The sequence below is a fragment of the Cheilinus undulatus genome, linkage group 18 (assembly GCF_018320785.1).
Source record: "Cheilinus undulatus linkage group 18, ASM1832078v1, whole genome shotgun sequence".
Classification (NCBI taxonomy): Eukaryota; Metazoa; Chordata; class Actinopteri; order Labriformes; family Labridae; genus Cheilinus; species Cheilinus undulatus.
Window position 1 is genome coordinate 32,855,522 of NC_054882.1, and position 22,096 is coordinate 32,877,617.

General features: G+C 39.5%; 1 protein-coding gene across 1 annotated transcript; it reads right to left on the bottom strand.

The window, feature by feature from the left end:
* Window positions 1-13,907: 13,907 nt before the first annotated feature.
* On the bottom strand, window positions 13,908-20,447 carry pcare1 (photoreceptor cilium actin regulator 1). Its single transcript, XM_041813237.1, has 2 exons — window positions 17,122-20,447; window positions 13,908-14,031 (listed from the first exon to the last, which is right to left on the bottom strand). Exons 1-2 carry the CDS (start codon window positions 20,445-20,447, stop codon window positions 13,908-13,910), a joined length of 3,450 nt encoding a protein of 1,149 aa, XP_041669171.1.
* Window positions 20,448-22,096: the final 1,649 nt, after the last annotated feature.

The following is a 22,096-nucleotide window of genomic DNA, read 5'->3' on the forward strand; positions in this document are numbered from 1 at the left end:
TACGCCCAGCTATGATCAGCTAACAGTGAACTGATTCCAATTATCGCCTCTCAGCTCCCACAGCCAATCACAGCTCTTTCTCTTAACAAAGTGGTGCACTTAAATATGATGCACTTCTCATCCCTGTTTGCATTAAAGCTGATGCACCACACTGCTGCTGCTGGCAAAGCTCCCCCTCCTCCATCCCAGCCTCCTCCTTTATAGCATGAAGCTTGTTGTACTCTCATATCCAGATTTGTGTTACAGTGGATTAAGCGCTTTTAAACTAATTTTATTTTTTTCAAGATGCAACGTCATAAATGTATCTATCCATATGGGGGTCTCTAGCTGCTCCCTGGAATGTCATAGCACGCTGCTTGGCTAACCCAGGGAGTATCTTTTGAGCATAGCCTTCTCCACCAAGTAAAACTCTGTATCCATTTTGAGGTAAAATGGTTAAATGTTCATGAATGAACTCCATTAAGCTTAATACCTTAAATCTGCTTGGTAGTCAATGCATGAAGAAAGTCAAAGTATGCAGCCAAAACCAAATGATTAAAACCTATTCTGGATCATTGAATCTTGATCTTTTTCTTGAGCTAAGTTACAACTGCTGACTGTTTCTACTCTTAAAAGGCAAAAGTTGTCAGGATTCATGGGTACAAACCTTTTAATGCTGAACATAATGTGAATTTAGAACTGTCAATAACAGTGATAATCAAACCCTTTTTCAACTTACACTCAATTTTGTACTGCACAAAGAGGGAATACTGAACGTTGTCATTTAATGTCCCATAGAAGTTGGGACAGGAGCATGGTTGCAGCTTTAAAACATCACCTTGTCTTCTAAGTTAGCATCTGGGGATGGACAGTGATTTTTTTTATTTATTATTTTAACCTTTATTTAACCTGGATTTATTCCCATTGAGATACAAAAATGTCTTTTACAAGGGAGTCCAGAAGGATTGAAAAGTGATATTCTTCTCATTCTTGCTTTTTGAACATCTAAGTTGATCCACAGTGGAGGGTTTCTTTTGTCATATTTTTGTATCTTTCCACACCTGTACTGTGAAGCCATGCTGTTGTAACCTGTGCAGAACTGTCTGGCTGAAATAAACGGTGTCATCCCTGAGAAAGACATCATCTGGATGGAAGCACACATTGCTATCTCTAAGTATTTGTGGTGCCTTCATAGATGTGCAAGTAACCCATGTCGTGGGCACTAATACACCTCCACACCATCACAGATGCTGGCTTTTGAACTTTGCAATGATAACAGTCAGGTTGGTCCTTTTTCCTCTTTACACTGGAGGACTTGACAGCCTTTATTTCCAAAAGCAATCAGAAATGTGGACTCGTCAAACCACAGCACACTTTTCCACTTTAGATCAGTCCATCTCAGTCCAGCTTGGACTTTCACTTTGCATAGAGTCTTAACTTATATTTGTTGATGCAGTGATGTGCTGTGTTGACTGACAAAGGGTTTCTGGCATGTTTCTTAGCCCACATTGTAATACTGATCACAGGGTAAAGTCAGTTTTTAATACAGTACAACCTGAGGGTAAGCATCAACAGGTATTTGATTTTAATTGTCAATCTTGCCAATTACAGAGATTTACTCCTGAATTCTCTGAATCTTTTGTTGATATTATGGACCTATTACCAATCAACCAACTTACCTAGAATGTTCCTGGTGTTTTCTTAACAGTCCAAGATGTTCCAAGTCTTCCTGCCCCTGTCCCTACTTTTTTGAACAAGTTCTAGGCATCATATTTAGATTATGTGTAGAAGAGTGTGGAGTGAGGTGATAAGTTGACACAGTCCCTGTATTTTGGCAACTGTGCAAAGGTTTTGTCATGTGACCACGGATTCAGGAAATATCCATCATTTCCATCTTGTTGTGTTTGGAGCAAGTTAAGCCACAGGAGCACTTCTTTATGTGGGAGGTCATATTTTCAGACGGCTTTGTTATAGATTCATGCTGATGATTTCATTTAATAGTAAAAATCTTGAAATAAAGGTTTGTGTTTTCATTCTACTTCCTATTTTTTATGAGGGTGCCATAAGTAAAATAGGCTCATCTTACCCCACTCTCCCCACAATTTCCAAAACAAAATAAAGCTTCAGTTTGAGCAGTATATTTCTTGTCTTTGTGCTGAATCCAACTGAGTATAGGTAGAAAATGTGCAAACCATGTATTCTGTTTTTATTTACACAATGACCCAATTTTTTTGGAATTTGAGTTTGTTTTTTTGCTACATCTGTCCTGCAGAACTGACAAGCTTGAATTTCCCTAGGGATTAATAAAGCACCCATCCATCCATCCATCCATGTTGTCTGTGCTGGTTTTTATTCTGACATAAAGACATGGTGTCCTGCCTCATGTGCCCTCTCCCTCCCCCATGTGAAGGCGACAGACCCCTCAGCAGGCATTCATGAAGATTTCAGGGGTGGTATGTCCTGGTATTTCCTGGAAATTTTTAGGAGTTTTTGTGTGAAAAAGGCTGTAGAGGCCTTCAAGTAGGTCGCTCTTTGTGAGTTCATCTTAAGGCCTTGAATTTAATCATATTACGACACAAAAAAATTGCACCAAGCAGTTTCCCAGCATGGATTAGCAGTTCTAACTTCACATACAGTGGGAGGAATGGGTTGTATAGGAGGACAAGTGGCTTATTTCTGCCCTGGAGCCCTCTATTTATTTAATCCAGCAGTCTTTGTAACACTCTGTGTGGTTAAAGAAATTAGGGATGAATGCTCAATATCAATTCCTAAATTTTGCCTTGATGCTGGTTCAGTCATGGGGATAGTTTTTAGAGAAAGTAACAGCCTGCAGGTCTGGAAGGAAAAATCATAATATTTGATGCACTGCCATCAGTTTCAGTGCAGATATTCAAGTGTCATGAGTATAAAGTCACAGAAAAATTGCACCACAATTTGATTTAAATTGCTTTAATTGGTTTATGATTAAATATTTGCATGCATGCACTTGTTAGAAAAACCAAAATGAATAAAAACAAAAATAATAGAAATAATAGAAGCCAATAAAATGGAAAAATAAAACACATTTTGTGAGAGTTTGGCAAATCAAGAGTTTCTATAAAGATCAGAAAAGCAATGCAGCTATGACCTTTCAGTATTTGTCAAAACATGTCTAAATAGAACTGATGTCTGGCTGTTATATATGCCTCCATAGATATTCAACACTTCCAGACAGTGAAAGCACAGTGGTGGGTCATGAAAGAGGGCACGGATGGCTTTAGAGGCAGTGAAATTGGAAGAAATCATATTTCTTAAATGGTAAAGATGCAGGTTTTGTTATAGTCTTTAAATTACAGAGCTATATATGTGTATGGGGGTCAAATTGATATGAAAAATGACTTTGAGCTCCAAAATCTAATCAGTCTACCCTCAAGTTTAGGTGGAGATTTGAGCCAAATTTGACAAAATTTCCTCTATATGTTCTTGAAATATTGTGCTTACAAGACAACCTTTGACTGTTTACCTCCAAATTGAATCAGTTTATCCTTTAAAAGATATCTTTTTATTTCTAAAGTTGGACTAAATGAAATAGTTGGTGTAATGGTGCCATTCGCTTCCAGACATTTCAGTGTGTGTTGCCTCTTCAAATAGGACGTGCTTGGGAAAGCTAGGCTACATAGAACCAGGGACAGGTATAGCTGCTTCCTGTACTTTAGTGAGTTTTAGGTTAAATAGACCAAAGAACAATGCTGGCTCAGTTGCCAGGCTTTATTGAGCATTTTTGAGCTTATTTATATTTCACCCAAAAAGCCATTGTGTTTGGCATTATTTGCAATGTAAACTTTGGCTACTAACCTGACACGCCAGATGGATTTGTATCACACATCCATCTGGAAAACCTTCCATAGATGGCGTTTGGGAAAGAGCAGAGGCTTTGAAAAAATCCTCAGAGGGTGATTGGGTTAACGTTCTGTCTGTCACATCTTTACGGGCCAATCAGAGCAACAAAACGTGATGTCATAGCCCCAAACCGAGGTGTGCCACTACCAATGAATTGACTCCATAGAGAACTGCATAATGCGAACCATGGCGACTGTAGACATGTCAGTACATGACTTTTGTCGTTTCTGAAAAGAAAAGAACTCACTGCTGTTCTTTGTTCTTCTTTTAACGAAGAAATGTCAAGTTCTGCAAAAACTTACACTTAAGCAGCATCCACGCTAATCTCTTCTGCCATAATTGCACCGGCTTCTTGTTGCTGCTTGCTTACGTCACGACTCTGTGGTGCCCAAAGTACCGCCTCTCGTTGCTGACCAGGCCCAAACGGTTCAGATGGGAGCTTTGCAAGATGGATTTGCCAGTAAGAAACACAGAAACAGGCGTATCCATCTGCTTTGCAAGATTGTTGGCTACCTGTTACCTGCTCTTCCAGGATCTGCAGGATTCATCAGAGAAAAAAAAACACCAAATTAAGCTCAAACTAGTCATTTCAGCTCAGTTTTCCACTCCAGCAGCTGACATATTGTTTTCATAAAGTAAACATAACATGTCAATTGTATCTTGTTTAATTATCAGCTACAGGAAGAATAAAGCAAAAGCTATAAACTTAGGCCCCGTCCATACGGAGACAAATTCAGGAGTATGCGCAAAAGTTTTTGTTGTATTGGCGTATCGTGGAAGTTCCTCTGTGTACTCAAAACAACAGTCCAGTACCAATGCCACACCAGTCCACCCATCAATCTCATGGTCCATTCAGATACCCTGAAAACATAAAGCCCCCAGGCTTAGCTATCACTGGGGTAAAGGCATACGACAGTTCTAATGAATTAATTTCAAATAACTGGAACATTTGTAAAATATAATTTACAAAGCCCACACATTTTATCCATGCCTGCATAAACTTAACACTTCATTTGAAATGTAAGATTACAAATTTGATGCACTGTGACAAATAATTTTGAAGAAATTGTTCTCAGTAGGATGTTTTCTTGAAACAGAAACAACATGAAAACAAAAAAGAATGAATTATACCCACAGGTTTTAGTCGATTCTTACTCACACCATTTCTTATTCATCTTTATCCAACATTGGATTTTGGGAAGCCATAATTAAACGACTTAAAGCAGAGACACTGCAGCCCTTATTTACCAAAACCCAAGTTGTTTACACATTATTAAGCAAGCCTTTCATAAAAAATGTTTTTCTTTGCATGTGGCTTACCGAAGAGGGATTTCTTCCATTAATGTAAATGTTTTCTTAATACCTCATAAATCCTCCTGAGTCCTCTCTGTAACTTAAGCATTTTAAGGCTGAGAATATTACCTGAAATGTTAAATTATGTTCATGAGCGTACATAGCTGTCAAACATCGGTCTTCGTTTACACATTAAAAGTGAAATATTTCTTATTCATTGCCGTTTTCTGCTTTAAATAACAGCATAATTCTCCAACAGAAAACCACACAGCATGAATCAAAAAGATCTATCTTTAACTCTCTGTAGGACTACTGGAAAACATGGAGCAAGAAAATGAAGACAAAGTGAATGTAAACATAGCACTGGTAATTTATGATCTTATTTTAGCATTCCTTTATCAACATGAAGATTTCATTATGCTGTGTTATTCCTTGGCTGTGATCTGCACATATTTGTATTTATATTTCCCTAAGGAGAGGATTTACATCCTGCAGATTTATTGTATGAAACCTTGCTTCTGAGGCAGCAGCACTCATCCAGTGCACTGTTGGACACACAACACTGATAACAACGAATCTCTATCTCTAAATAAAAACAACAAACTGTGAAATTTAGCTGTATTACATTTGCATTTCATCCTTGTCTGTAAAGGAAGATTGAATTTGATTTCAGCAAAGCTGGGAGGTGGATTGTGGAGTAAGAGAGCCCTCTAGTGGAAGAGAGGTGTCATAACAGGCACATCTACATGCAGCCTGCAGCCTGTCCTGATTACTGAAGGAGAGATCCTGAGGACAGAGATACTAATCCATAGGTAAGATTACTGCAGCTAATATACTGTCGAAGGCTTCTGTAGGGGGATGTGAGCATTGAAGTGGTTTTATAAGGGGATTCATGGGTTAATGTACTCATAATTTATGTTTATTTTAAAGGGACTAAATGACACTGATTGGGTTTTATAACTACAGAAATGTTTAGTTGTGCACTTTCTACTCTGACTAACTTTATCTTACTGATCAAGTACAGATATGATATTATTGTAGATGTTGAGTTGGTCTAGTTTCTATTGCAATACTGTGTTGCAAAAATATCCACACTGTATGCAACGTGTGGGTTTCTATACTTAGTTATGTGTTCTTCAAGTCGCCAACCGAGGAGTTTTGCTATTACATTAGGTTTCTTTGACTTTCCTTGTTGTAAAACTGTAATTGATTAATCATCCATCCACTTTTTATATATACCTCTTACAATGGGCTCATTCTACAAGATAATCAGGCTGATTTTGGGTCAGATTCTCTCCTTTCTACCATAATAAGCAAAAGCCCAATCATCTGATGGTTCTAAAGATTATCTTTCCAGATTTTCCTGACGTATGTGGTGTGTTAAGACTGATTTTATCCTCCCCGATCTGCTTGGTAGACTGTTGCCTTGACTGGAAGTTGTATGATACTAAATGTTCAGTATTTACAGTCAGAAATCCTGTTGTGTGTGGGAACACAGAGGACAGGCAAGCACACACTCTGTGGATTGTTTCATGAGACCAAATGATAGTGAATCAGAAAGCAAGCTGACCAAAAGAGGAAGCACAACAAACACAATCAGGGTGAAATCGAAGCATGGAGTTGGATTTTTGTCAGAAAAAGAGGACCGCAAAAGTGTTTATAAGTGTCCTGGAAAACAATGTTTCTCCAGTGGTGCAGCAAGATCCACTGGTGTGGAATTTGTACAACCATAATTACAAGTTTACAACAACCAGAGATACTTGAACACGTTTTTTAAAGTGGCTTAGTTGTATGGATATGTTGTGCCTTGAGATTTCAACTTGATCTTAGGTGCACCTCGGGCAAGAAAAGATTTAAAGCCACTACTGTAAGACACACCACACTCCAGCTGGGTGGGAGATGTAGCAGGTAGCTGACAGAAAGCCATATTTAGTTTATTTTGCTGGTTGTTGATGAATGAGTTTATGTGTGGTGTTCTGCATTGGTCATCTTGTAACACACCATTCACCATAAAAATGCACAAATGTGTCATATGACATCATCATTTACTGTGTGCCTGACAAATCAATCCCATTTAAGGTCTTAGAGGCTCCAGTCGACCCCAGTTATCACCGTAAGAAAGGCAGGGTCATAGGTGGTTTTACAATTAGGCAAAGGCAGCCTAATGCCTGGTGCCTAATGCGCTGAGGGGTCTCAAGATGTAGTCATCATGGGTAGGGCTGGGAATTTTATGGAGGTGTATAATTATTTTCTCAAACCAGAAGTTGGGTTGTGTTTTGCTTTAAATACCAAAAATTGCAGGCAAACTCCTGAACTCTGCCTAAATTGCATCAGTGCATTAGCAACACTTGAAAGCCCTTGCTCTCCACCCACTTTTCCAAATGTTAACATATTTGCCTCGCACCTTACCAGTTCTATACATTTTTTCCAAATGTTGCCAACCTACTTTTGTCAGGGTGGCCAAAAATGCAAAAACAAAAAAACCAAGAAAATTCTTCGAATAAAACTTAATTAAAACAAAGTCCATCAAAAGGCAAAAATTCACAGAAACAGAAACACGGGAGAAACCACAAGGATATACACGAGGAAGACATGTGACGATCTGGCAAAGGACAGGGAGAAACACAGAACCTAAATACACAAGGAGTGATTACAGCCAGGGAGGCAGGTGTGACAAGACACAGGTGAAACTGGTGAGGACATTCAAAGTGGAGGGAAACTCAGGCAGGAAGGAAACATGAAGTTTCTCTCCTTTTTATACCATTGATAACTAAAATAATGGCAATCTTATCATTTTGGGAGACATCCACAGAATTTGAAAATGCTGTTGATGTTTTTAGATAGTTCAGATCAGGGGTGTCAAACTCATACGGCCCGCGGTACTGTTGAACCCGGCCCGCAAGATCATATCATATTTCCACTGTAATTTACCCATTGGTATGAGGTCTGCAGATTTACTACAGTATAAACATGTAAACTTAACCTTTGAAAGGTCAAAAAGTAAAGAGTAAAAATATTTAGAAAAAAAATCAGGAATGTGGAAAAGAAATCAGTTTGTTTTCATTTCATATTTTCAATTTTGCATCTTGCAATCAAATTTATTGTTTGGCTTTTTATTTCATATTTGACCTTTTAAATTCACAATTTTGACTTTTAATCCTGCATTTTGACCTTTAAGACTCACAATTCAAAATTTTATCTCGTGTTTTTATCTTTTAAACTAATGATTTGGAGTTTTATGTAATATTTCTGTCCTTAAAACTCCCAACTTTGACATTCTGTCTCACATATTTGCCCATTAAAATCATTATTTTGACTTTTAATTCTGTTTTTGGTCTTTTGAACTAATAAGTTTAACTTTCATCTCAGATTTTGAGCCGTTAAACTTCTAGGTTTGACTTTTTTAAATCTGAAAACCATTTATGATCAGCGCTCAGTTAGTTTTCCCCTTTTTTTTACTTACAGTTTGTGGTTAAATGTTGACCCTGTTAGGCTCTCAGGTTAGACCTAAATTCAGAATCCAGCCCCTGCTGTGATTGAGTTTGACACTCCTGATTTAGATGGTGCAGGACTTTTTCTGCAGTCTTTAAAGATTAGGGGAAAAAAAGCTAAATGTTCTGTGTCTGGGACTTAAATTTTTGTTGCTGTAAATCAATCAGATATCAACAGTGTTAGATTTTTACTAGAGACGTGCCTTTTTTTGCTTTTAGCGAAATGGGAAGTGGCCTCATTGGTTTTTGCCTGGGGTCTCTAAATTACTAAAACTACTTCTAGGAGAAGCACACCCTGGACTGGTCACTAGTCATTCACAGGGCTTACCATTAAAGACAGTAGCAGTAGCTGTCACATTAACATCTGTAGGCAAATTAGAGTCACCAGTAAACCTAACAAGTGTGTTTTTGGACCGTAGGAGGAAACTGGAGTAACCATAGAAGACCCACACATGCATGGGGAGAACATGCAAACTCCACATAGAAAGCTCTGGTAGGGATATGAAAAGGCAGTTTTGAGATTATGGATTTTTTAATTTTTGTGAACTTTAAGTCATAATCATCAACATTTACACAAAAAAGTAATGAGATGAATCTAGAATACATGGAAATTTAACTTCATGAATTAAATTACAAGAAAAAAAGAAGGTTTTCATGATATTCTGTTTTTTGGTTGCACCTGTACATATGTATTGCTGTTCATTAGAATAAAACTGCTGCTTAAAAGGATTTTTTCTGTCAGGTACATCACACAGTGCAATACAGGGTACACTTCTGCTACTAATGCAATGAAAGAGAATCAGAGCATCAACAAAAACAAGTATTATCTGATCCAGAGAGAAAAGTGGATTTTTAGTCTTTTTGTTAGATGACACTGACTGACGTGTGGAGGTAGAGAAAGCATGCTGAGGGACTGCCAGGGTCAAATAAGCACACACACAAAGTTTGCTTTCATCTCAACATTCATCTCTTGGCTGCTTAATTTCCCTGATGGAAACTTATCAACAGGATCTTCAGTGATTTCTTCAAACTGTCTGAGCTCAGAATTCTCAAAGGTGCTTCCAAAGTTGACTGAAGTCTTAAAGAAAGAAAGTAATGATTGGAGGATGGCTCCAAAAGACTAAAAGAGGAGATTTTGTCTTTCATCGACTAAAAGTAAGAAAGGCCTTGAAGTATTCTGCCACTGTATTTTACTATTGATTCAAATAATTTAAATTATTTTTGAAAGAAAGAAAATGCTTCAGTGTAGTTTCATTGATGCATGATTCAATCAAAAGACACAATAAGTATTTTAAGGCGACAGAGGCTCAATCTGTAGGGACTTGAGCTGAGAACTGAAGGCTGGTTCAAGTCCCTGTACAGACCAAAGTGTGGTAATTGGTCTGGTTGCTGGAGGGGGGCCAGATTACTTTCTGAAGTGTTCTTGGGAAAGACACAGAACCTCCAGCTGCTCAGATACTCTTTAGTGTGCAGTCTCTTGCTCTGACATTTCTAGATTTGTGAACATCTGTATGGGATGGTTTTTGAAGTTTGGGTCAGCCTTTGTGAGTTTAGCATGTAGATACAACCAGTTCCGAAAAAGCTGGGACGAGGACTGACACCTTTTATAGTTGATGAGCTCCCAAAATCAAGTTGATGATATGAGAAAAGACGGGCGTGCACAGCAGAGAGGTGAGAGAGGCATGCAGGGGGAGAGGGAGTGGAGCGTGCAGTGCTGATATATAATGTGATGTGTGATGAAATTCAATGTTCAAACTGATCAACTTTTTTTTTCATAAATATACATGCATTCCCAAATTGACATCTGTGGTATGTTCCTAAAAAGTTGGTACAGGAGATAGAAAAGTCTGGAAGGGTGGGGGATGCTTGGAAAACACCTGGAACATCCCACAGATAAGACAGCTAATTGCTAACAGGTGATAGTAATATAAGTTATATAGAAATATCAGAGGTAGTGAACAGCAAACCTCAATGTGCAATTGCAAAGAATTTAAAGATTACACCATCTACAGTCCATAATAGATTCAGAGAATCTGGAGAGATCTCTGCATGTAAGGAGCAAGGCCAAAAACCAGCATTGTGATCCCCCCACTGCATTAAACACGAACGGGATTCTGAGGTGGATATGAACCCTCCTGTACCACTCTGAACATTTTTGATCAAAAGGTTAATTATTAATGTTTATTTTGTATTGTGTCCGTGTCACTGCATGCTTCGTTGTAGATGGTTGTTTTCTTGATACATTTTGATGATCATTTAAATATTGCTGGCATCAAATCCAGAATGTATGTACATTTCAGATGAAAAACAATCAGTACTGTTGAACTCAGTTTGAACATTATATTGTCTTTGTGATTTATTCAGTTAAATAAAGGTTGAAAATAATTTGTAAATCACAGTACTCTGTTTTTATTCACATTATACACATGTCACATTTTTATATATCCTCTTCTATTTTTCACCTCTAAAACCAAGAAATAAAGCTGGTATGCAAATGATAAAAATCATCAAAAGGCCACTGAAGGAAATGCAATAAATCCTAATGTTAAGATGATAATTTCTCCATGTTGGAACTTACAAGCATAAATTGGTGTCCTTTCTCACCATACTTGTCTTGAATGTTGATGAATTAGCCTTGGATATTGATCAGAAAACTCTAGAAGTCTCTTAGGATCAAGGACACAATCCTAAACTAAATGCAATGGTTGCCAGACTAGCAGACTGGAATTGAGACACAACTTTGTCAGTGGACCAGTCATCACTCTTTTTAAGTGTTTTCACAGCAACAGTAGACTTGAAATGAAAAGACTGCCAGATATAATCATGCTTATAACTTGTAGTTTGTTTTCCAGACTCTACAAATGTAAATAAGGCTCAAAGACAGTTTCAACACATCTGCACAAACCACCGGAGGAAGCTCTCACTACCTCTAACAGTGAGACAGTGAGTCAGCACAGAGCACTGCAGCCAAAAAGTATAAATAAACTTTACACACCTGGTCTTAATCAAAGCCGATCAGCTGACTCTGCACTGAGCTGATTCCCTCACCAACCTCAGTGAGGAGTCAGGGCGACTGCCCTCATAGCTACTGTAGACTACAATCAAAACAATCAATGAATAGGAGATGTCTGTTATAAATGTTAAGTATTCATTTGATTTTAAGTGATACATTTTTGGAAGGAAATTAAAAGCAAAAATAATCATTAAAAAGCTTAATGGAAGCACCAGTCAGCATTATTTGACAACTTTTCAAATGATAATAATATCTTTTTTATTTTTGCCTTTCTCCTTCAACTTCTATTATGGTAGGAAAATGTTCAGACCTCATCTCTAAATGTTCAGTCTGTAAGTCCATTGTTTCATATTGACGAGGAAAAGTTGTTAAAAGTGGCATGTCTGGTGTGTGCTGCAAACAGAGTTGACTTGGAGGGCCACCTTTAACAGCTTTCCTTGCTCTTTTTATTTTAATTCATCAATGAAGTGAAATTGTTAGCATACCGCTTACCAAAAATGTTGTATGGAGTGCTGATGTTTCTCTTTTTGAATAAAATCTTGATTCCAGAAACAAGACAAAGGCATTGTAGGTGGGCAGAGCAGAGCAGTGTGTCTCTTGTCAACCTGGAAATGTCTAGTAGGGCCACAACTTAAAGGGGACGTAGTGTGCAAAAAATTTATTTTTCAGGCTTTTTGACAAAAGTATGTGCCCCTGGCCTGCCCACAATCCCCCCCCTCCCCTCCACCTTTGAGAAAATGTGTGCTGAGACAAGCCATCCTCAGATTATCCCATCATGATGTCATGTGGGGAGTTAGGTTGGCTCTTCCCACTTTGAAGAAAGTTCCACCCTCCTCTCCTGAAGGATCAGAAGAGGAGGTAGCTGGCAGCTGAGAGGAGCATCAGAAGAGCCACATCCATTTCCTGAAAAGGGCGGAGTTAGGGGCGGAGTCAAACAGCTCAGCAACATTCAAAGCCACAGGCAAGAGACAGCTCGTTCTGAGCAGGGCTGAAACAGGGTTTTTTAAACATGCAACAATTCCAATACTGGAGCGTTTTATCAGCAACAGACGTCACAGGCATGTTTTGTCAGTCAGAGCAATACATGATTTTTTCCATGTTTGTAAAGACAATTTGTGCAAAATGCACTCTCCAAAATACCCTAGAATATATATTTAAGTCTAACAAGGCAACAAGCAGAAAAATTTTAATAAATGTTGCTACGCGGCTTTGCTGATTTGATCTGCCATATGACAGACATGGAAGTCTGTCATATGGCCTATCCATCTGCTTTGCAAGGTTAGTAATTGAATTATCCCTAACAAATACCCTTAACAAAAGTGTAAGCTGCACAACAACAAACTGTTAATAGTCTTCTATCTGTTAATGTAATCTATGAATGTGACATTGGACTTACTGGACAATGGGATTTCAAAAGCACCACCGAGACAAATCATTGCTCTGTCTCATCTGAGTGGTCACAAAAATGATGAAGTCACGATACAGAATTTGGGGTACAGCAGTTTTTTGTCATGTCCCTTTAACTGTGACTTACCTATGAGTAAATCATGAATAACTCCTGAGACACACTGAATGAAATATTGAAGTAAATGCATTGATTAATGTACAAAGTTAGTCATGAGATACTACAGTATGAATACATGTGCATTTCTGATGGTTCAGCATAAAATCATGCATGTCTTTTTATTGGTGGTATATTTGTGGTTTTATGTTTGAGCCAATTTCTGTAATCCTTTTGGTAACACTTTGAACAATTAATTTAACTGAGTTAAACATAAATTAATGTGTTAACTCATACATTTATATATGAATTCTTACTATTTTTCATGCATGAATAAGGCATAACCAGTATCTTATATGAATAATTACACTAACACAGGTAGACACATTTATGAGTTGGTTGAACATTTTATAGTTTTATTAGGAAGCCAAATAAAGAGTTCCACATAATGTAAAAAAAAGTGTCATAATGTGTATTTCACTCTAAAATACACACAATGATCTAACAGGTTGAAGGTCATGTTTATACACAGTTTATAAATACAGTACATGTGCACAAATAGGCATCCAAACATATGTGAAACATTTTCTTCTGCATATTTTATTATAAACATTGTAGAGGTTTACCGTAAAAGTAGAGTAGATAGAATTAGCTCCTCCTCAACTTCCTCAGTAGAGGAACCAATACCATCATCTTAAATCCTCAGTAAGGCCTGCTAATCCATAATCCCACTGGCCCTTCTTTGGCCCCTTTAGTCTCTGTGTAACGCCTGTCCAACAACACACAGGTCCGGGTGTGAGGCAGAGCGTGGTGTAGCTCTCAGGTCTGATTGGCTTCCCCAGAGGTCATCTTCTCTGGTCGGTTCATCGTCCAACCTGTAGCAATGAATGGAGAATGTTTACATTAGCAGTCAGGGAAGTGGGACAAGCAGTTAATGTTCACTGTAAACAGGAATGGTGTGTTTTCTGAGATTAGAGAGTCAGTTAGCTAAGAAAGTTGCTCATTCAGTAACTCTTAAAGGTAACTCTTTCAGGTGCTACATTGACCTTTGATTTTTTTAATTTCTTGAAGACTATTACAAAAACTATTGTAGCTGTTATATAATATACTCTATTGGTTTATGTGATAATCATGCACACAGTCAACAGGCCCACTCACAGAAATGGCTGGGCCCTGAAAGGCCCAGCAAAGAGGTCCCAAATGTCATTTGATAATAAAAGGCTCGTACATTCGATGTATAGCATTTGCACTACCCTCCGATAAAATCTGCCTGATATGCAACTGGTCTCAGCATGGCTACAGTAGCATAGCATGGCTATACTAGTCCAGTGGGCCACAACGTTAATATTACAAAAACAAAGGCTCATACCAGTTAAAGAAGAGGATGTTTAATTTTCAAACTGGCAAAAAAATAACAAAATGTGCTTTTTTTCTTTGCTTGAAGAAGTGATAATGAATTTTTCAATCTAGAATTAAAACTCGTCATTGTTTACATTTAGGATGGACCATGCCTTGGCCATCCCCCATGGGTTTCTCCATGACACTGGGCCCCAGAAAACTTTACCCTTCCCCCCTCATTATCGAGAGACAGTATGTTCTTTTCTACTCGTCCATACGTCCAGAAGGCCACATTCTCAACAGGGTCATGTTCTTAGTATCCAACTTAAAGGTTGTTGTCCTGTCATTCTGTTAGATTCTAAAAAGCTTCTCATATACACGCGGAGATTCTGATTAGGCTTCTTATTTTAGAATTTGATTCCCAAATTAAAAGTGACTAATATAAGGCAATGGATACTGAAAATTCAGAAAGACAGTGGGGCATTTATTGTTGAAGAAAAAAAGACATGTTAAATGAATTAGCTTCAGATTGAAGCTTATGTTAGCAAACAAAAAAAGATTTTATTGGTTATTTTATTGGGTTATTACTCTCTTTTTATGCCCTGATTGATGGAACCTTGAGACGTTTAATCTCTTACCTTGTAATCTTTTAACGTTTTTATCATGTGTCACCTTTTGAGTGTTGGTAGTGTCATGTTTTAGTGGGTTTTAATAGGTTTCATCCTTCTTGGTGTTTGTTTCATGTTACTTCTGTCTTTAGACCTGTGTGTCATAATGGATGTTGTAATCTTGCTGGCTGCAAAACAAATTTACCTATGGGTACAAATAAAGTAACCTGAACTATTCAGCCAATTCCTTCTAATATTTAAATGTTATTATCACAAACACAGTAGAATAGGCTTGTACTGATAAAATATATCAACCTTCAATTTTTAACCCATTAGACCCATTAGATGTATTTGCACTTAGAATAGTGTTAGCTGTGTGATACCACTCTATGGCCTACTACTGTATAACTGCGGCAGCCATTAGCCCAAGAACTTACTGCTGATTACAGCACATTATTGCGTTCAGCTGACAAGTCTATAATCAGTTAAGCACATTTTCTAAACCAACTGTTTAGGTAGAACCAACTTCACACAGTGCTACAATGCAAAGTTGGTGTACAGAACATGGTTAATGTTAGCAGTGCCAGCACTGTGGGCTTTTGATCCTCTTTGCAGGTAAATGTTCACATTGCTGTGCTGAATATTGGAACTCATTGCTTCAGTTACATGTGAGTATAACCTAATACAGCCTCTGGACAGCTTTATCCCCGTTTTTAAGGTCAAATAGTGCTCAACCATACTGTTACTATAGCTGCATTTCCATTACAGTTTTTCACAAAACAAAAGTGAAATTTCTTAAATTTTGACTACAGTTGTGCTTCAAATGTGTTTCCAATGAAGGGAGTTTTGGGCATGACCCTTGCAGTTCTCGAAAAGTCTCATTTTGCGTCAAGCAAGGAAGCTGGACACTCAAAGCCTGTCGCATGCTGGTACAGTTATGGTTACATCTACAGTGGCTGCCTTGACAATTTTGAATGAAAGTCGAAGGCAACGGCTGATAGTAAAGAGACAAAGTATGAAAATAAAGTATGGCAAAAGCCACATATAAGGGTGTAAGTATGATGTTAAGAAAAAGCTCTGTCTCCTCTTCTGTCCACACCTACCGCGCCATGTTGTCTCGGAGTGAACTGGTCATGTGACCCCCTGCGTTGCATCCTGTGACTTGTAAATGCTAAAAAAAAGTGTTTCCATTGCACTTTTGCGATATATTTCTATATCGAAACGTCTGAAAAACCTCCTCATGAGAGGGGAAAAACTTTTTAGTGATATTTGAGAGGTTTTTTGAAATTCAGATTAAACTGTTTATTTAGCTTTCTATTAGCTAGCTAAAATGTTGATGTTTACAGCCCGATGTACAGGACAGCTGTCTTAAAACTTCGTTTGAATCCTTTTAGGGATACTGGCAAAGTCATCAGACTGCCTCTCAATAGGAAAAACGGAAACTAAACTGCTTTAGGGAAACAGTAATGTGTTCATATGAATGGTATACTGTGCAATAGTGCTAAATAGCTAGTTGTGAGCACAAACATATACGGTGAGTCATCTCCCAGGGTGAATTTGTTCTAAATGAAAGTTAATATCTGCCTTTTCATGTCTGTGATTATTGTAAGATATAGCTATGGCAAGCTAAATGTTGCTAGCTTTGATATGATGGTAGCTAATGGTTCATCAAAAATGTTTTCAAATGAGCTCTGCCTGGATTTTCTGTATCCATTGTCTTTAAACTGTAGTTTATTTTCCCTCAATATTCAGTTATCATTCATAGATTGTAAAAACAGCAGTCAGAATCTTGAAGTTTATGACACAAATGACCTGTATTGTGGCATTATGTCTTGGGAACAATATTTGAGTTTCCCATCCTGAGCCTTATGTCCCAGGAACATATCAGCTGTTGGAACATGGTCTACTGAGTAAGAGGAACATAATTACCATGCCAGCAAGTTTAACAGAAATAAAGAAGTGAATAAAAATAACATTCTAAGACTGTAGGATGATAAGATAGAAACATTAAATCCTCACCCTGGTGAATATATAGTTGGCTCACTCCCACAACTCTCAGCCACTGAAGTCTTTGGTGATCTTGGCGGCAGGCTCGGCCTTCTGTCCGATTGGCTCCGTCTGACAAATGGACGAGGTCCTTGAACAGAGACAGGAAACCTCCCACGACTCTCCCAAGCTCGTGAGAGATAAGAAACCCCAGTTGAGGTCCATGCTTGAGGGGGTCTTGGAACAGCACAAGGCTGGGCTTCAAACAGGGATGAAGAGGCGGGGCAGAAGACTGAGCGTGCGTTACTGAACTTCCGAGCACTAGACAAGTCTTCACTACTGTTCTCCCTGGACCATCTGTGTAGCTTTGGTGAGGCTGGTGGAGACGGTGCTTTAAAGGGATATGAGGAAGATGAATTTGTGTTTGAGTTGTTCTGCTTTGCTGCAGGTGGGGTTGGCAGCCGCCTCTGAACTGCTGGTGGAGTGGGGAGTTTCCGGTTAACAGGGGGGCTGGTTGAAGAGGATGGAGATGGTTGCCGTCTAAAATTGCTGGGACTGTTAAGTCTTCGTTGTAGATTGCTTGGTGTAGAAGGTGTGGATGGTAACATTCGACCTCTAGACACAGGTGGGGTGGCAGATGGTTGGCTTCTGACAATTAGAGAAGGAGGCACTGTTGTATTTGATCCAGGCACTGAAAGGATGACACCATCTTGAACGTCTTCTTGACTGTCAGCTGGATTTGCTGCTACCTGACTTGTTGACATACCCTCTGGGTCAGGAGATTGTCTTTGGTGTATATTCTTTATGGCTTGTTGGTACAGTGAATCATTTTCCTTTTCTGCCTCCAGTTGAAGATCTGGTGGGATGACCTTTGAGGACGGAGAAGTGTCTTTTTGATCTACTCTATCACTGAAGCTAACCTTGGGAGCTTGAGGCAGGCCTCCTCTGTTTGGCAGCACTGTCACCGCCTGAACTGAGGCTCTTAGTCGTTGAGAAACTGTTGCCCTTTTAAGCACAGGTGATCTTCTGGGTTTCACAGGCCCTTCCTCTGCTACACAAGCTGTAGGATTCTGAACACTTTCAAAAGAATTGTCCAATAAAACTTCTAGTGGAGGCGGAGGGAGACTATCAGGATCAAAGTCGTCATTTTTCACCGATAAAGCGGATTCAGGTCTACAGCTGGTTACACCACCAATAAGCACAGCTTCAACATTTCCTAAACCAGGTAACACCGGGACTCCGCACTTTCGTACACCCTTGAGAGGCCCAAGCACTTTGGGACTGTCTAGTTCCTCTATTCCTTGACTGAATGTATCAATCAGTTTCCGGACAGAGTTCCTGCCTCTCTGAAAGCCTGAAGATGGTCGTGGTGATGGAGGAGGGCTAGGGGGTGGGGTAGCTTTTATAGGACCCTGGGGTGTTTTCCTGTCCTTCAGCTGATCTTCTTCTCCATCACTGGTTAGCTCCTGTTTATTACTATCGCATCTTGAAAGGTCCTCTTTCTCTTTAGGTGATTGGGGTTTGCTTTTTTTCTCTAATGGTGGTTGTTTGCGAGACGTTGCTGGAGACTGTGCCGGTGAAGTTCCTTGGTTTTGTTTAGATGGAGCAGTCCTGATGTTTCCACTCGTCTTGCTCTTGTTCATCCTCTGCAACCGCTGGTTTAAATCCTTCTGGGTCCTGGCTAGTTCAAGCAAAGTCGGGTCTTCCCCTTTACTCCTCAGGGATTCTGCTGACCTTGAACGCTGCTCCTTAGTCACTGGGGTCTTTTTCACCACTGCCCTCCGAACAGGTCCAGATGTTTGAGGCCTTTTCTGGGATTGTTCCTCCTCATCTGTCCACTGGCGCCTACCTGTTTTAGGGCTTCCAAGGGTCTTTGTTTTCACGTTCGAGTTCTGCCGTGGGACAAACTGTATTTTGCCACTTATAGCATTTTTCATTTTGATTGTCATCTCTACATTTTGAGGGTTCTCTATGCGCTTTGGTGGTAGGCGACGTGGCTGTTGTTGCTCCCGGTTTATGGGGGAAGAATTTGTTCGCTTTGGAAAACCACCTTGCACTCTGTCAGTCTCATCATCTTCATTGTTGTCATCACCATCATCATCATCAAAGGAGACAGAGCCCAGCAAAGAGTCTCTCTGGTCATTGGCCATTAAGGTGCATATGGAACCCAATGAGTTTAGTGAGGTGAGAGAAACACTTGGACTGATTTGCCTTGCAGTCTTTCGACTTGATACTCCTTGTCTAACGTTCATGCAGGTGTATCCCATAGGACTGACAGGAGTCGTTCTATTTGTCCCCATGGATTCACAGCTCTCTCGTCTATATCGCCTTTCAGATCCAGCAAGGGATTCATTCTCAGCCCCAATACCACTATCCTCACTGAAGAGGGCAGAGTCCTCTGGGCGAGGCTTGTGTATAGAAGCCATTTCAATGCGGGATAAGATTTGCATGAGCCTGGTCTCTGCTGCACGTTTGACTTTAAGTTTCTCCTCTAAAAGCTCTGAAATAGAGGCAAAGTACTCTACTGCCTCTACCAAAGCAGAATCCCCAATCCCACTGACCGTCTGGCACACATTTCGCATCCTCTGTGTGGTGTACTGAAGCAGCTGCTGCAACAAATCCGGTGGGGACTCTAAGTTAGCTGAGCCAGACTTTGGAGGTGGAGAAGATGAGAGGTTTTTTGCTTGACTTGGCCAAGAGAGATGCTCTCCATATTCTTTCATAACTTTTTCTCCCTCATCCACCATCTCGTCCAGTCCTTGAATTATTTCCTCGTACCGCAGAGCCATGAAAGCAACCATCGGCTGCACAGAAACCTGTGTTTGGGTTGCTTGCTCCAAAAGTCCGAGGAGATCATCATATCTGTTTATGCTAGGATTCAGAAAGGCATATGCAGCTTGATGAGCTTTAACCAATGGTTCTGGGAAGTCCACTTTGTTTTCTATTGCTTGTTTGTCCTTGTCTTTCTTTTTTACCTTATTACCTCTGTTATTTTTCTTTGGCTTTCTGCTAGGCTTCTTTTCTGTGGCATCTTGCTTATCAACAGATTTCTCCTTTTTCTGTGATACTGTGTCTATCCGTTGACTCCCCGATTTATCAACATTAGTTGCTTCAGAGGCTTGCTCAGTCACAGATCTCTTCTTTTGTGGTGTCATTTGAGCCTCTTTCTGTATTACCTGCATTTGTCCTGCTGGTTTTCTCTCCTTTGAGTCGCCATCTTTACATGTTGAGTAACGGTTCTCTTCCTCTGCAAAGAGGGACTCTCTTGGGCGTTCCTGCGGTGCCGGGGGAAGCATTCTCCCCTTCCTCAAGGCACCAAGAGCCCCAAAATTGTTTCCTTTGGATGGTGCGCAACCCATTTTAGATGTTTTGAAGTAAAGGCAGGGTTTTATGTCTTCTTGGAGATGTCAGCAGAGCAGTGAAACAGCCAAGGTCCTTAGCCACCTGCCGTATCTGTCATTTTCAGATGGCTGAGGTTGTCGACTCCGATGAGGTCCCTTTCCAAGAGGACGGTTCCAAAACAAGATATTGATGAATCCATTCTCACATGTTTCCTCACAGCTTTTATGAATAGGCAAAATAAGTCCGCAGATCGATAGTCATGTTTGTAAAAACATCCTCGTATGCTCTGAAACACATCCTCCTCTATCTTACAGAGGACTAGCAGCTGAAAGGATTAGTGGGGCTTTCAAAGCCCAGCATGCACATATGTCACGTTAAAGCATATAAAACTCACCTACTTGTAAGACCATAATCCCATTAGGGTAATGAGCGCTGGCTTCAGGTGGCTTTTAATAGCCTCCAAAACAATATCTTCCTAAAGCCAGTTCTATTTCATAGAGACAAAAATGTTCAGGAAGGTGAAAGCACTGCCTAAGAACTGCACTCTTTATAACAGTATTACATGGTTGGTATGCACCTAACAATTTATTTTACCAGGAGTTACACTGAAAAATATAATTTACTTTGTCACTATAAACACCAGTATTATAGAAAGGACTACTTTGACATGTGCCTTTGTCATGGCAGATTACTGCTCATTAAAGTGTGTGTAATTCTGGGCTTTTGTTGTTTCTTTTTTTACACTTCTATATTTAGTATCTCTTCACTGGAACAGTAAGGCAGTCCTATAAATAAGTTGACCTCTCTCTGCCTCTCTCAGAAGGACACTGAAATAACAAGGATTACTTGCATTTTTGCACCTGTTAGAAATGACTACAAACAAAAGATTTATGTAGGAACTATACAACTATTGTTGAAAATGTGACTAAAAACAATACTGATAAAGTCATTTTAAAATAATTAAATCTTACAGAGGCAACAATAAAGAAATGATGCAACTCATCAAAGACCCATTTAGACCTAGCATTAACATCTGCTGTGGTAATCCTTACTGCTAAGTGTTAATGTTCCTCAGTTTGATACATTAATTTGATATCCAATAGCTCAGACTGTTTATGGAGGTTTCCTGAGATGCCTTCATTCGGATTGGCTTGCTTGTGTAGACACTTTGCATACTTGCATTAAGGACTGCCCTGTCAACTGACGTAATCTGTGGTAATCTGCCAGCAAGCAAAAAGCGTGGCTCACTTGCAGGCCTTGATGGTCACTTGTTGGCTTGAAATGAGTTGTCAGTCTGATCTAACCAGTACCCGCAAGGTTTATTACATAAAGGTATAGAATTGTTTCCATTGGATGCATGAGGAATATTATGAGAAATGAGGGGGGAAAGCTGTTAAAGATGCACTCTTAGCCTCCTATCTGGTGACTAGGTTTCCCAACACGCCATTCAACTTATTCTTCGTTAAGCTCATGGGCGCTGGTTAAGCACAGTGAGTAGAGCAGGTACTCATTTACAAAGGCTTTAGTCCTCAACACTGGCTGCAGGTTCGATTCATGGTCTCAGTGCTGTTAAGTACATGTCTTCCCCCACTCTCTCTCCCCATGTTTCCTGTTTCTCTTAAGCTGTTCTATCTGAATAAAGGTTAGAAAAGCCCCCAAATAATCT